The sequence below is a fragment of the Postia placenta genome (assembly GCF_002117355.1).
Source record: "Postia placenta MAD-698-R-SB12 unplaced genomic scaffold POSPLAscaffold_1, whole genome shotgun sequence".
NCBI classification, from domain to species: Eukaryota; Fungi; Basidiomycota; class Agaricomycetes; order Polyporales; family Adustoporiaceae; genus Rhodonia; species Rhodonia placenta.
The window spans coordinates 731510-745448 of record NW_020169832.1 but is presented as its reverse complement, the minus strand read 5'-3'; the positions used below and the strand labels follow the sequence as shown (position 1 = coordinate 745448).

At 55.9% G+C, this 13939-nt stretch overlaps 6 protein-coding genes across 6 annotated transcripts; 4 read left to right on the top strand and 2 right to left on the bottom strand.

Annotated features, from left to right (window-relative positions):
* Nucleotides 1-6: 6 nt before the first annotated feature.
* Nucleotides 7-750, top strand: POSPLADRAFT_1037835 (hypothetical protein; the record flags this gene model as incomplete). Its single annotated transcript, XM_024477278.1, has 1 exon — nt 7-750. A coding segment is annotated over exon 1 (347 nt), but the record flags the coding sequence as incomplete, so codon positions are not given.
* A 994-nt stretch (nt 751-1744) lies between these two features.
* Nucleotides 1745-4123, bottom strand: POSPLADRAFT_1030222 (hypothetical protein; the record flags this gene model as incomplete). The annotated part of the gene is made up of 10 exons (XM_024476719.1): nt 1745-1890; nt 1978-2168; nt 2236-2421; nt 2462-2620; nt 2657-2755; nt 2980-3116; nt 3197-3461; nt 3532-3545; nt 3580-3864; nt 3905-4123. 10 exons carry the CDS (start codon nt 4121-4123, stop codon nt 1745-1747), a joined length of 1701 nt encoding a protein of 566 aa, XP_024343825.1.
* On the top strand, nt 3889-5901 carry POSPLADRAFT_1037834 (hypothetical protein). The gene is made up of 9 exons (XM_024477277.1): nt 3889-4075; nt 4142-4172; nt 4235-4270; nt 4325-4395; nt 4454-4523; nt 4589-4689; nt 5171-5339; nt 5437-5512; nt 5575-5901. Exons 1-9 carry the CDS (start codon nt 4071-4073, stop codon nt 5589-5591), a joined length of 576 nt encoding a protein of 191 aa, XP_024343824.1. The 5' UTR covers nt 3889-4070; the 3' UTR covers nt 5592-5901.
* A 1455-nt stretch (nt 5902-7356) lies between these two features.
* POSPLADRAFT_1051187 (hypothetical protein) lies at nt 7357-8343 on the top strand (the record flags this gene model as incomplete). The annotated part of the gene is made up of 3 exons (XM_024480132.1): nt 7357-7504; nt 7556-8101; nt 8147-8343. The coding sequence occupies 3 exons, from the start codon at nt 7357-7359 to the stop codon at nt 8341-8343; spliced, it is 891 nt and encodes a 296-aa protein (XP_024343823.1).
* Nucleotides 8344-10535: 2192 nt separating this feature from the next.
* Nucleotides 10536-11087, bottom strand: POSPLADRAFT_1051186 (hypothetical protein; the record flags this gene model as incomplete). Its single annotated transcript, XM_024480131.1, has 2 exons — nt 10536-10639; nt 10700-11087. The coding sequence occupies 2 exons, from the start codon at nt 11085-11087 to the stop codon at nt 10536-10538; spliced, it is 492 nt and encodes a 163-aa protein (XP_024343822.1).
* Nucleotides 11088-12353: 1266 nt separating this feature from the next.
* On the top strand, nt 12354-13420 carry POSPLADRAFT_1130432 (hypothetical protein; the record flags this gene model as incomplete). Its single annotated transcript, XM_024483954.1, has 5 exons — nt 12354-12381; nt 12774-12900; nt 12953-13066; nt 13175-13242; nt 13302-13420. Coding segments are annotated over 5 exons (456 nt in total), but the record flags the coding sequence as incomplete, so codon positions are not given.
* Nucleotides 13421-13939: the final 519 nt, after the last annotated feature.

The window sequence follows — 13939 nt, the reverse complement described above, 5'->3', positions numbered from 1 at the left end:
GTCCCGGACATTTATTCCTATCTCTTCTATCTTGCTGCAATTACAAGTTGTCTCAATTCCAATGTCTATCCATCCTCTCACTACAATGCCACTGCTTCTCGTCTCCCCTTTCTTCACCACAGGGTCTCCGACACCACTCCGGGACGCGCGTTGTACTATTGGCACAGAAGGTGCAGGAAGGCGGGTCCTCTTCCGTAATGAGGCCCGAGTCCACTGGCCGAGCTCGAGGCGCTGGCAATCGCGTAGAGCGCCTGGTGCGCTCACCGTCACACGCGCTCACCCACCCACACGCCACCTTCGACTCGCGCCCTGGCCTCGGCAAGATCCTGCAGCTGGACGCTGCAGGCTGGAGCATTACAAGGAGCCCGTTGCTGGACACCTTCGCGGCTTCGATCCGAGGCAGTCGGTCTCAGACCCACTGACGCTCGTTGATTGACGACCTCAAAGGACGTCGAGCTCCTGCGTATACTCTTGCCACGGCCCGAGCGACTTGAGGGAGGTAAAAGGGTTCCGCGAACCTCGCTGCTGCTGTGCGTCCGTCAGACCCTTGTTTTCCGCTGCGTCACCCTTTCCACCACGCTTGATCTCTTGTTACCCGTAACGAACATTTTTGTAGAACACGAAAGAAACCGTCTACGTTATCTTGGTTTCGCTCACACCATGTCCTGCCTGCGCATTCACGTTCTCACTTTCTGTCATCTTTTTTCTCCCACAACAACACATTTGTAACAGCACTGAGTAATGGATCGCGACGACCATACTGCACAATAGGACATCCGAAGCGAAATCGACGACGTAGCATAATCCCCTTGGCAGCCGTTTCTAGTCAGGAAGTGACCTTCGGAGGCCAAGCCTCCGACCCTCGCCCTGCCTGCAGCCTATGCCGTAAGTGAGGTTTTACGTAGACGTGCCGCTATGCTATTGTAGACGCCTTCTAGTGACATGGCAGGGCATCACCGAGCTACGGCCAAAGGCGGATATTAACGTCTAGCGCAGTGCTGCTGGCAGGGCCGCATTTGCTGACCTGAGGTGTAGACGTAGACATGTCTGATCGCGGAAGTCCGCAGCCTGCGAGCGCATCACCGCGCCCACCAGGCTGATAGACGGGAGATCATCGCAGACGGCGAGGCCGTTATGCCGCTTTGGGCGACCTCTCCTGCGTCGCCGCGCCGATAAGTATCAGTGGCTGTGGAGGTCCCCGGTATACGCTGAACGTGGATCAGCACCAGAGGGCGTAGCCCCCGACCCTTGACTCATACCACCTGTACTCGAGGCACAGTGTGGGCTGTGTATTTGGGTGTGCACCAGTTACGCCCCGCTGACGGAAGTGAGTAAGGTCGTATGTGGTAAGCGCTAGCGTGTGACCCGGCGATCAGCTACAGCGTTTACCTTAGTAGGAGGAGCGGTAGGAAAAAAATAGCAGCGCGGATTCGCAAGGTAGCCGAGCCAGCCGCTGAAGACACTCAGGACATGTATACGTACGCGACGCGCTCGCTCTCCAGGCTGATCTCCAGGAACAAGAGTCAGCCGTGGGCGTCCTGCGCATTAAGCCTGGCGCCCTGCTCCTAGCATGCGTCGACGTTTCCGGGGTGGGTTGCTCGACGGTCGAGATCACGACTGCCTCCGAGGGAACATTGATTGACTCACCAGGTCCATGGGAGAAATCGGTGCCACTCTGCGTTAGACCCTTCGACGCCAGATCTGCAGATGAGACCTGCCCCTTTCATTGTGGGTATACTAAACTCTATCCCGCTCGGACGGCGGCGGCCCGCACCATCTTCGGTCTCAAGGTGGCTAGGAAGTGGTGACCACAGGGTCGGAATGAAAGGGAGACCATTTGGACTCTCACAGCTCGACGGTACATGTGTTGCCGACGTTCTGGTGCGGCGGCTAGTCGCATGAGATAGGGATAGAAATGAACTCACTCAAGTCAATCACTTGTGGATCATGTCCTTCAGCACCAGCGGAGCCGCACACTTTTCATGTGCACGGAGGGGCAGAAGACAGAGCCCGAAGGAGAATGCAGCGCCATTTGCAACATGAAATGAAGTTCCCCGGGATTCATGTCGCCAACATCCCAGCTCATCGAGTCAAAACTCCACAGTAGGGGCGGAAAGAAGTCAGGGGACGGAAGAAGGCCAGGAAGCGAGCTTCTCCCCGTTGCGCATCTGGAGAAAGCACATGTAGCCCAGTGCAGCGTGCCCAGATGACGAACCCACAGCTATCTGGACAAACCTTCCCGGAGATACGGACGCCCCCGGGGCAGCCTCGAAAGGATAGCAGGTTCCGGCCTGGGTGCAAGGGCGTGTCATAACTTCGGCGATCGCAGCCTGGACAGGGCTGCAATGCCAGTCTCCGCGCTTGAGCGCTCGCGCAAGAGGTAGATGTGCATGCTTTCTGGGGCCAATCAACCTCTCTAGGCTGTAGCTTACGGCAGCGGGATCACCACGCGGATACCAACCGGCGGGCTCCCATTGAGTCCGTAGCCGACGACGTGCGCTGTGGCGTAAGCTCTGAGCCCAATGGCGGAGCACTACTGGCGTTTCCGATCATGGGCGTGAGTGGCGTCCCCTGGGTCCCCGTATGAGCGCCCGTCAGAAGTAGCTGCGTGGGCACTTGACTAGAAAAAAGCTTCGTTTCGTAAGGGAAGGCGCACCAGACTGTGAAGCCCTTCATCAGGTGACGGGACGGGAATGGAAACGCTTCCCATGGGACCTCGTGTACTCTCGGAGTCGTGCACATCTCGTATGGACGCCTGAAACAGGGAGGCGCATATGTATCGACATGAAGTATCTTGTCAGAAATAGCCCAGGCAGAGCGCAGATCAATGAATTCAGTTGGTGGCCAAAAGACAAAGCAACTAGTACCGGGGGGAAATAGCAGGCTAGCGGTCCGGCCTAGATTGCGATGCGAAGGCCGTTATCTGCGAGAAGGCAATATAGACGGTAGAGGATCTCCGCTGCGATGGGGACACAATACAGGAAGGTCGGGACGTCTGTCAGTGGAACACCAATCGCAGCCGCGGGGTAGGAACTGATACCGGAGATGAACGCCAAAACGAACGCGCGAGCGGCGACGCCATGGAACGCTAGAACACCGATCCGAAACCACGAGGGCTGAATCGAAGGAAGCAGATTCAGCGTTGTGGCGGTCTTCCAGAGCGTTCAACGTGCATACGAAACTACCTCGGACCCACTGGATATGAGAGGGACCGGTCAGCGGGTCCTGTGGACGGATCATGTTCAATAAGGGTGCCCCGTTCAATTGCATCAACTTGAACAAGCAGCGCCAAGCAAAGAGTGGGCCACCACGGTGTTTGCACGGGCACACTGTTTGGCATGGACATGAATGCCTTCGCGTACATTGCGCCTAGAATTGCGGGATGCGGATGCACAGCGTGAGCGAGCGGATCTTGCAGTCGTCGTCTCAATCTCTCCGACATGTGAAGCGGTTGTGGCGCCCTGCTATGAAGTCATCTGCTAGTATTGTAAGTCTCGAACATGCCCACATTCAGTTCTGCCCAGCACTTACGGCAGGCGCCTCCCCTAGAAATAGGCTGGATATCATTGGATTACTCACCCCAGTCCATGTCGAGCGCGGCAATGAGCTCATGACAGAGGCTACAGCAGCAGCCCATCCGCGCGAGGCGAATTGTCGCCTGTACGTCGGCACGGTGTGTCTTTCGCGGATGCCAACACCAAGATGATATCTTTCCGAATCCAAGAAGCCGCGCTTCACAAGGTTGGTTAACGCCCAAGCGTGACGGCGGTCACTCAGGATCACTTCTCTGAATTTCGTTGGAAATGCGAATGTGACGTCGGGGTCGGGTGTCACGCAGGTCACGTTCGAAGGAGCGAACGTGCCCTGGATCGTCTCATCCAGCGACGGCGGGCTCCCAGGCTACCCTTGCTCCTTCGTTCCCTGCTCCCAGCAGTCCCAGGATCCCTTCACGACCCAGTCGCTCGCAACCAAGTCTCTGGACGTCAAGACAACTGCTGGGCAACGCTCTGGACAAATTGGTCGTCAAATTCGCTCGTTCTAGCACATAGCCGATACACTGATCCTTCACGATGTGGTAAGCATCTCTGCGCGCACCTCCCGCCAAGACCCCTTCCGGTTTCATATCAGTCCATCGCTCTAGGTGCGACAACTGTCTTCTGGTTCTGCCTCTGGTATGCACCGCGCTTTCATGATCGTCGCGAGCCGCAGAATCCTAACCGTATCGTTCGCGCAGCGCCATGGAGCTATGGCTTGGGCAATCGTCATGGCTGTATGCATCCATCAAATCCATGGCGAGTTGTTTCTGAAACTGTTTGCTTTGTAGCTGTACAGTATAGCCGGAGGCGTTTTCCTGCTCATATATGGCGAATACATCTTCTTCACCTCTCCTGAATGGTCCGTACATCGTGAGATTTGCCGTGCTTGCGCTGCTCACGGCACATCGCGCCGACAGGTCGATCTACGGTGGAATTGGCCTCGGCGTTGGCGCCGTAGCAGTCATCAATATGCTCGCTCTTGCCAACGCGAGTCCCTTCATTTTTCACCTCCTTGAACGGTGGCTAATGTCGATGCATCTTGACTTCACCAGCGAAGCTACATATGGACCCGCGCATGCAAATTCCTATGGCCATTCGTCATCGTAATTTCTGCAGTTCGAGCCATCATCATGATCGTCGAGCTTCAACGCGGGTGCGTAGATCTCCTGAATTTCACGCCTTTGGCTTGCTCCTCTCATTTACCGATGCGTTCGCTATTCTGATTCCGCGAGCTGCTCGTTTGATGCGTGCTGATCACCGCCAGCTGCGTATTCATTTTTGTCTGCGGTGCGTGTAAGAATTGGTACCCTTCAGTCGGTGTCCCATCACACCGGGATGTCGACGCACTTGCCGGCATTCCTGAATGGGCACATCCGTACCCCCAGTGTGTATTTATCGATGTTATCCCCGATGACGTTTGATGAGTGCTCGGCCCTTCCCCGGCGCCCCCCGACCGCTCAGGAAGTTTTGTATCATTTTCATGTCCACACTTCGACGCGTTATGGATATTCACTGTGCCTGGCCATACTTACTCCGCTTCTCTTCGAACATTTGTGGTTTTCATTCCCACACCGTGACCCGCATCTACGGCCCATCTGACGCGCGCATATCGCGTTATCGATTTCATTTTACAGAAAGGCAAAGTTCATTTGGGAATGCGAGAACGGGAAGCAGCTATGGCCTGCGTCGGCGGCCTTGGGCTACGGCGGAACGACGAGTATGCCATCCGTGCTCTGCACCGCAGGGTTCCCGAGCCTCTACATCATCTTCATCGTCGCGCTACTGGTGGACCTTGTATTCCAGGTAAGCGGCGCTTGAATTCGAATCACCCAGGTCCCCGTCCCCCGGGCGCGGGCCGCGTGATATGGGACGGCACTGTTTTCTGAACTCCGGGTGACAGATGTACATGTTCTTCATGACATGGCGGTACCAGAAACTTTTGGAGCATTACACGAGCATGAAGCCCTCGATCGGCGGTGAGTGCCCTCCCCATAAGCACGTTCCATGCGCGGTGATTGAGCACACACAACTTGCACAGGTTATTACAACGCTTGAACAACAGAACACCTACGTCCGGCTCGGGGACATTTCATCTGCCCATTGAACATTGTTTCGCTTTTGGCCTGTCTTTGCGCTGCCCTCATTTTCCCGCCCTGTTTTGGGCACGTCACGACCACGCTACGACTTACGACCCCTTAATGACTGACTTATTGCGCTAACTCGACGACATCTCACGACTGTTCTTACCTCGCCTTCCTGATACCTGCTATTGTTTTTACCGCGCGCTACACTGTGTCTTTCCGTGTCGTAACTGCGAGCGCTTGCAGGGCGCTCGCGGGAACAATTACATTGCTACTTTGAATGCATTGAAGCGCCAAATAACGCAAAGTTACGACAGGTAATGAGAGATGCACATGGATAGAGTTCCGTCCGGCGCAGGCCGAATTTGCAGGGCCGCCCATGGCAAAGATGTCGCGACTTCTGTCGTGGGCGGACGAGAGCTGTCGCGAGCCGCTGTGAGGGATATGACGGATTGATCGGAACAGGACAAAGTAGGGCGAGAGCATCCGGACGGAGCGGTCCACCTGCGCGAAAGGGCAAACCGAGGGACATAGAGGACAGACGGCGGCGCGGCGAGGTCCGGCAGGGGGAGATGAAAACAACGCTGCAGGCGCTGAGTTGATGCGGGGCCATGAGGCGTCGCTAAAGGCGTGAAGGGGTGGGTCGGGGTGGGTGACGGGCCGGAGGGCGAGAGTGAGACGGGAAGGTGCTCGGGGGGTGGCGCTGACTGGGCGAGCTGATGGTGGGGAAAGCGAGGATATGCGTTTGGGGGCCTTGGGAGGGGGTGATACGCAGATAAGCTAGCTAGGAGCGATCGATGGAGACAGTACGCGGGACTGGACACGTAAAATGAATCGTCCGCCTGTGCATATGCTCGCTAGGGGAGGGCGCACACCCAGGCGAGCGAGGAGCTGGGTCGACCCGCCCCGTCATTTCCCGGATCCTAGCTCCAGGAGGGGGGGGATCAAGCCAAGATGGTGGTGCATGGGCGTGTGCCGGGGAGGAGCCGCGTGAAGTGAATGGGTGAACAGAGCCCCACAGGACAAAATTTCTCGCCGAATGGACTAGGAAGCAGGGCAGCCGGGCAGGGATGATACGGTTTGCGCGGTCGGGGATGGGTGGTTCATAGAACGGGGGCTAGCGCGCGAGGGCAGAGACGATGGAAGCGAAAGCGGACAGAGGGAAGTGGGAATGGAGAGTGGTCAGCAGCTGCGGAGGAGGGCCTCGGACGATGGGGAGGAGTCCGATGAGCCCTGGCACCGGACGGAGGGCCAGCAGATGAGAAGCAGCCCGAACCATCCTGCCGCGGATGCATTTCATCACACTCTTCCAGTCACGCGCGGACCCATTTCTTTGCCTTTGCGTTCTGTGAAGGCATAACACCAGTAACGCCGTCACGTCACGCCACACGAGGCAGCGTCTGATTGACCTTAGCCCGTCCGTCTCGGGTTATATAGGACTCGCCCTCGTCCCTCCTCCTTATCCCCTCCTCCCCGCTCATCTCTCCCGCCCCCCTCCGCCGGTTTCTTCTTCTCTTATTGTCCCATTGTTTTCTCGCGTCCAAGTCGCAACCGCGAAATTTTGTTGTGCTTTTATCGTGAGTCCTTGCCCTTCGCAACTTCCCTCTCGACACCATCTAACCAATGCTCGCGCGTTTTGTCCCCTTCAGGCATCTGGCTTTTCTGGGTCTCACTTATTAGCATCTGCATCTGTACACTCCCCACATCCTTCTGTACTTTCATCTCATCGGCATCGCACAATGGAGACCGCGCACCTCGAACACGTCCTCGACCACACCAAGAACTCTGACTTCATGGACGCCGCCGCCTTCGGCAACTACGACCCGCTCAACAGCCTCGACTACCTGCAGTACCCGCACTCTCCCTTTGGCGTCTCCTCCATGGGTCGTACGTCATTCTTTGATGCTCATCATGCATCATCTAACAGACCGTCCGCAGTGCCAGTGACGGGATCCCCGCGCATTGGGTTCAACTCGCTCAACCTCTCCAACAGCTTGAACGAGTACACCTACGGCTCCAGCCAGTCGTACAGCACAGGCTCCCCCGCCGCCATCTACCCCGGCGCGCTCTCCAACCTCAGTGCCGGTGAGCTGTCGTCCGACAGCCTCGCGTCTGGCCGGAGTCGCCGCGGTAGCGGCACCCAGTCGCCCGGTCCCTCTGTGCCCCCAGGCTCCCTCGCTGCGGTCCCCCGCTCACATCGCTTCAACCCGCTCGCTGCCGCCGCCGTCACGCGTTCCTCCGCGCGCCAGCAGAAGAAGCGGTCGAAGGCCTCCGACGAGTTTGCGAGCGATGACGAGGACGTCGACTTTAACCCCGGCAATGTCGCGAACAACGAGATGCGTCGGGAGGAGATCCGCCGCCAGCGCATCGAGTCGGAGCAGCGGAGACGGGACGAGCTCCGCGACGGGTACCGCCGGCTCAAGGATGCCCTGCCGGTGTCCAACCAGAAGTCCAGCAAAGTGTCGCTCTTGGACCGAGGCGAGTGTTCCTACTTTTGATGGCCGATCATGCATTGATCGCGATCAACAGCCACCACGCACATCCGCTATCTCGAGATGACCCAGCAGCAGCTCCAGACGAGACTCCAGCAGGCAGAGGCCGAGACCGCACGTCTCCGGCACGTCAACGAGGCTCTCATGCTCGGCACCGCCGAGCAGCGTCACGCTGCCGCCGCCGCCGCGACTGCTGCCGCACAGCAGGCCGCTCCCCAAGCGCAAAACTTCTGAGCGGCGGCGGTTTCCTGCAAAAGCTAGTCGTGCGCGTCCGGACGCGTGAGTAAGCTCGCAATGGACTCTTACGTGGATACGACCTGCATGAGACCCGAAGCATTCTTGCCAGGATCGCAGGATGCTCCGGTTAACGATGGACAATTTACGCATACATTGATCCCCATTTACGCATTTTTTATTCTTTTTATTACCGGCATTCTTCATAACCGCGCACCCCATCATCTGCATTCCCCGCCACCCCCTTGCAATCATCGCATTTTTATGACTCCCCGCTCTGCTCCTCTTCCCCAGGTGGCGCTCACGACGGGACAAACCAGCTTGACACAGCTCTGCGTCCGCGACGCAGGCTGCACCCTCCTCGATCTGCTATCGAATGCCTTTTGGCCGTGCCATTAGAGGAAGACACCGACTGCCCACGAAGACCGCGCCCACGGTTGGCTGATGCGGAGGCGCGACACGACACCGACGCAAGACCACAGTGGAGAGCTTGAGGCGCATTGGTCGCGTCCCCTTGCGGTGATGTGCAGTGCCTCGCCTCCCTGTGTGCGCTTTCTTGTTTCTCGCACCGTCGCTTGTCCCCTCTTGCTCGCCTTCCCGAGTCCCGCCCTGCGTACGTCTGGCTGATGGCGACGACCACTTTGTTGTGGTTCCGTACCTCGCCAGCTGCGCGCCGACACACTGGCTCGTGGATCCCCTCGTTTCCCTCGGCATTCACATATAGCATCTGGATATCAGTCGCGCTGGCCTCCACCACCGTCCCTCCTCACGAGCCGCTCACCCTATGCCAACTATGCCAACTCTCATCCGCTGCTCACCGAGCCGCGGCGCTTGATCGCCGCCACCTCTCGCGCTGAGCACCCCAGCTTTCCCCTTTCCCCGCCTGTTTCCCCTGGCTATTGGCAACCTCGACAAGACATCCGGCGCGTCTGCTCTCGCGCGTCCGGTGAGATTCGCTGCAACGCCGCACATCCGACCCGCACCCAGCCAAGCCTGCCAGCCAGGGAAGACATGGTGAGGACAGGGGCCATCCTGACGACGACACCGGCTCCCGCCTGTCCACGCATTCGACTCCTTCGCTCTGCGCCGCCGCCTGCTCATGCCGATCCTCGCGCCTCGCGCCTCCCAACCGCGCGTGCTAGTCACGCCCACCGGTGAGGTCGAGCGCGGCGAGGTCCGCTGTTGAGCTCCGGCACCGCGCTGCTTGCCGAAGTCGAAGCCGTCTCGCGTGTTCGTTCGTTGACGTCGCCCGCCGGTCGCCTGCTTGCAGGCCCGCGCGCTCTGACCGCCGACGGACGCGACTTGCTCGGAAGCCACCGTCATCGTCTCCATGCCCTGCCCTATGCCCCGGAACTGTCCGCTCCACGCCCGTGCTTTACCAGTGCTGTAGATAGTCGTAGTACTACGCCGCGCCGTCGTCGCATGTACGCATCTGGCCCGCAGCTCGAGTCGTCCTTGTCGGTCCTTCTCCTTTCTCTTTCTCTCTCTCCCTCTCTCGCGCATCGCTATAGCTCGCTCGCTCGTTGGAGGGTCTGCGCAGTGTACATCGCTACTTGTCAGGTTCTTGCACACAGACGACGCGGCACGGGTATCTATTAGCACTGACGACAATGATACGAGCTCATGTTGTCTACGAAACCTCCTTGCATGCGGCAAAGTGTGACTGACGAAGGAGCTGCGTAGCTCGACGCACCCACCAAAACATTCATCCAGTGATTTAGATGGACGTTCCTGCACCATCGTGCTACCTTTGTGAGCCAGGACGCGGGTTTCATCATCTGCAGTGTTCGCTCGCTGAGCTGCGGAACCCGCAAGCTACCTTGGGACTGACCACTGAGTAGATACTTCCCTCAGTCCAAAGATGATGCAATAGATATGGCAGACTACAGTTGTTATACATCGGCACTGTGTGTAGTACATAATGTTGTGGTAGATTACTCGCGCAGTGGGTGAACGGGAAGGTTGGGTGGATGTTACAGGGCCTCGGAGGGGGCGTTATATACATGTATCAAAGCGTCCGTAGGTAAAAGCATTCGTAAGACAAACATACGTATGTGGCGCGCGAGTGTGGTCAAAGCGATCGTGCCAAAGCGGTGGCGTAGTTTGTGTACGCGCTCGAAGCGTGTACTACAACACATACACTAGTGCACCACGAGTCTGCCTCCACCCGTCTAGACGCTGAGAGCCGGCTGCTATGAGTCGTCTTGTGGCACGACCTGCACCTCTGCCTCTGGAGTCCCTCCTTCACTGGCGCCCAGTCGAACGATTTCTGTATGGTAAGGGACAATCTCGTCGTCTATATAATAATTTCATGAGTAAGCTAAATCCTATCTTGAGCTAGCGCAGCCAAACATACCATCTATCAGTTCCATTTGAACTACGCGACGGTTGACTAGATTCGGGAGCCGCTGTGCGATCTCAGAGCGTATTTCGCTACCCGACAATTCCCTACCGCCAGCCCGAACCACCAAGCGAACCTTCTCAAGCGAGGGGTAACGCGATTCTTCCAACATGCTGTCCAGGTAGGAGCAATGAACGTCACTAAACGCAACACTGGTCACCCAGGGATCGCAGTACTCGATGGTGAGCACACGTATCCGGCTCGACATGAGCTTGTATAGCAGGGTCACCGGCCATATCTCGTTCGCCGACTGCAAGGTCAGGCTAATGGTCAGCTCTTCCATGGAAGGCAAAGATGGGAATTTTGCGAGTGCATTGTCCATATCTGCGTTGAAGCCTTTCATGACTGAGAAGTAGGGACAGTTGAAATTGCAACGCACCGATCGACGTATAGACGTGTTCTGGAGCGTAATCGAGATGCAACGTCTGGAGATTTCGACCTTTGCCGGATAGTAATCGATCCAATTCCGTTATTTCCATGCCTTCCACCTATCGATAAGACGCAATAATAGAGGACGGAGGGCGGATGATCAGCGAGAGAACGCATGGCAAGAAGGCGAAGACATACGACTAAAGACCTCAATGACATAGGCTCATCTCGTCTCCGGAACCGGAAAGGATCAGCACCCAAGTGTTTCCATTGCAAGCGGTAACATTCAAGAGACGTGATCGTAGGAAGCGCCAACAGAAGTCTTCCAAAGTTGCTGAAGGATTGGAATACAATCGTGCTGAGCACAAGCGTGGTCATGCTCCTGAACTCTCCGATATACAGAAAAAAGTGTGGCCCATAGAAGGAGAGGGGGGATGCCGATAATGTGGAGAAGATTTCCAACTGTCTGAGGTTCGGTAGTCTGCATGCGAGCTGGTCCGGAAAGCTTATCAAACACTGAAAAGTACTCTTCTGCCAGCCTCTCTTCCAGAGTACGATGAACTCCTTGACTAGAGGGGAGAGGAGAGGGCGGTACACAAGAGTTCGGGAGAACTGGATCAACTGGAACTGCTGTCTAATCACCACAGCGGAGTAGAGACGTGCTCGGCTTCGAGGTAGCCATGCCTTGCATGTCAGTGCACATGCCATCAATGTGCGGTAAGCTTGGTGACCCGAGCCGACGTAATCAATGACGTGGTCCACTATTTCAAGGGGAAAGGTCGAGGGCGGGAAAATCGGGGGAGTGTCGGACATTGTCTCGGCACGTCGAGTTAACTGATGTTTGTTTGAAAGTATCTAGAGGAGGAATTCATTCGCCTGTGCGCCGAAAGGTGAAACTACTCACAGACTGTAGGATGTACCACGCGCCGTTAATGGATTGCAGGAGGTAGTGAGTTGACGGTCGACAGTGTTGAGCATGTCTGCAGATGCTAATATTTATGCTCGGACTAAAAGGTGATGTATGCGTATATTTACCTAGACACAGTCCTCGGTGGATATTGTGCTCCATGATGCATGAGATGGCTCGAAGGATATCGACCGGATACTACTACCCACTTGATACCTGACTATGCATATAAATAGATATCCGAGACCAACGACACGAAGCCGTTCGTCTATTTGGATATCAGGATGGTCTAAACTTGCATAATGTACCACAGGTACGATTGTCATCTGCGCGAGACTTGCCCTGATTATACAAGCGGAAAGTAAGTGGTGCATGAGAAACAGGTCTTTTTGCTGAAATGCTGTGTCAGCGCCCTCATTCAGAACCAGCAACGTCTTGCACTGCTTACCCGATTTAGTTTTCGCGTTCTCGTTCCAATGTGGATGAGCAGTCTGATATATGATGTGGTGTCTTTGGAAATATGCCTGCATTCTGCCTGTACGGAATGCCTCTCAGCGCTTCAGTATTTGGAGGCATCATCGTTTTCTGGACAATGCGGCGAGACTGACTGGAACTATTGAAAGATCAGACACCGTCGGCCCATGGACTTGAGACTATAGACCATTGAGATGTACTCATGTCGCGTCACCGATAAGAAGACATAGCACGGTAATGCTAGTTAGATAGGCTGACGAGCACATCCTGCGGGTGTAGACCACATCAGTACACTTGTCAGACTAGATACTGGGACACTCACAGCATGCTTAAGACGAACACAAGCCAAGCACGTCGCAGACCTCCTCCTTGGCCCAAGGAGCCATGGCCCGGATGATGAGGAAACGTACGTGTCTTGGCCTTTAATGTATGACAGCAACATCTGGGCATCGGCGCAGGGGTTCATGTCGTCGAATGACGATACTGAATCCAGAGGTGCGGAAGGCCAAGCGCTCGGGCATGAACTCTTATAATACAACGTCTAACAACGGCGCGACTCCGCAAGCGCCAACGTAAGTACTGTTCTGCTTGGGATACCCCACGAGATACTGAGGATACTTGCCGCAAAGGTTGTTAAGATCACAACTGAATGATTTCCTGCGAAAGACCTTGGGCCGTAGAGCATTGAGATGGGAGACGCGACAAGTGATGTCCGAGGACCCACCTAATTGGGAGGCAATAGCATATAGTAGGTCGCATTCTAGCTCGACTTGACTACTGAGCATGACGGTTTCCCTATTTATCCAGTTCACGATACCGACTTTGGACGAGGTACAGGAATAAGTTTGCCCGCTGCGAAAGACATCGCTGCAGAAAGGGCTCTTAAAGAATTAAAACACGCGTTTTCACTGGAAGAACAAGTATAGTCTGCATAAACAGGTGCTGTGCTGCCAGATGGGTGTTAGTAGACGAACAATTGACGCCTCTTGCAGGACCAAACCGCGATGTCGAGACGTTACACTCGGCCGTTAGATCTTGTTATCACAAACATATGTTAGGCAGGCGGGCGCACCAGCACGTTGTTGTATGATATTTGATATCTGTCGTGGTGTGTTGATTTTCCGTATTTAGGAATCGACGACCCCTACGCACAGATATTGCACGGCGTGACTGAGCACGGACACCAGTACTGCCGTCACGGCCGGTGACCCACAAATACTCTGGACGTTGTAAGCTGGCAACTTCCATGCTGGAAGTCCGGCAAAGTATTTATAAGAATTGTCCATATCGTCCGTCCGTCGGGACTTGTATGGCTGAAGTCCGGATAGCCGACTGCCCACGGTGGGGAGTACATATTGTGTTCAAAAACAATGTGCCGACGGAACCACACGACGCACGAAAGTGTTCGTCCAAACTGAAAGGATAGGACTATGCAACCTTTGGCA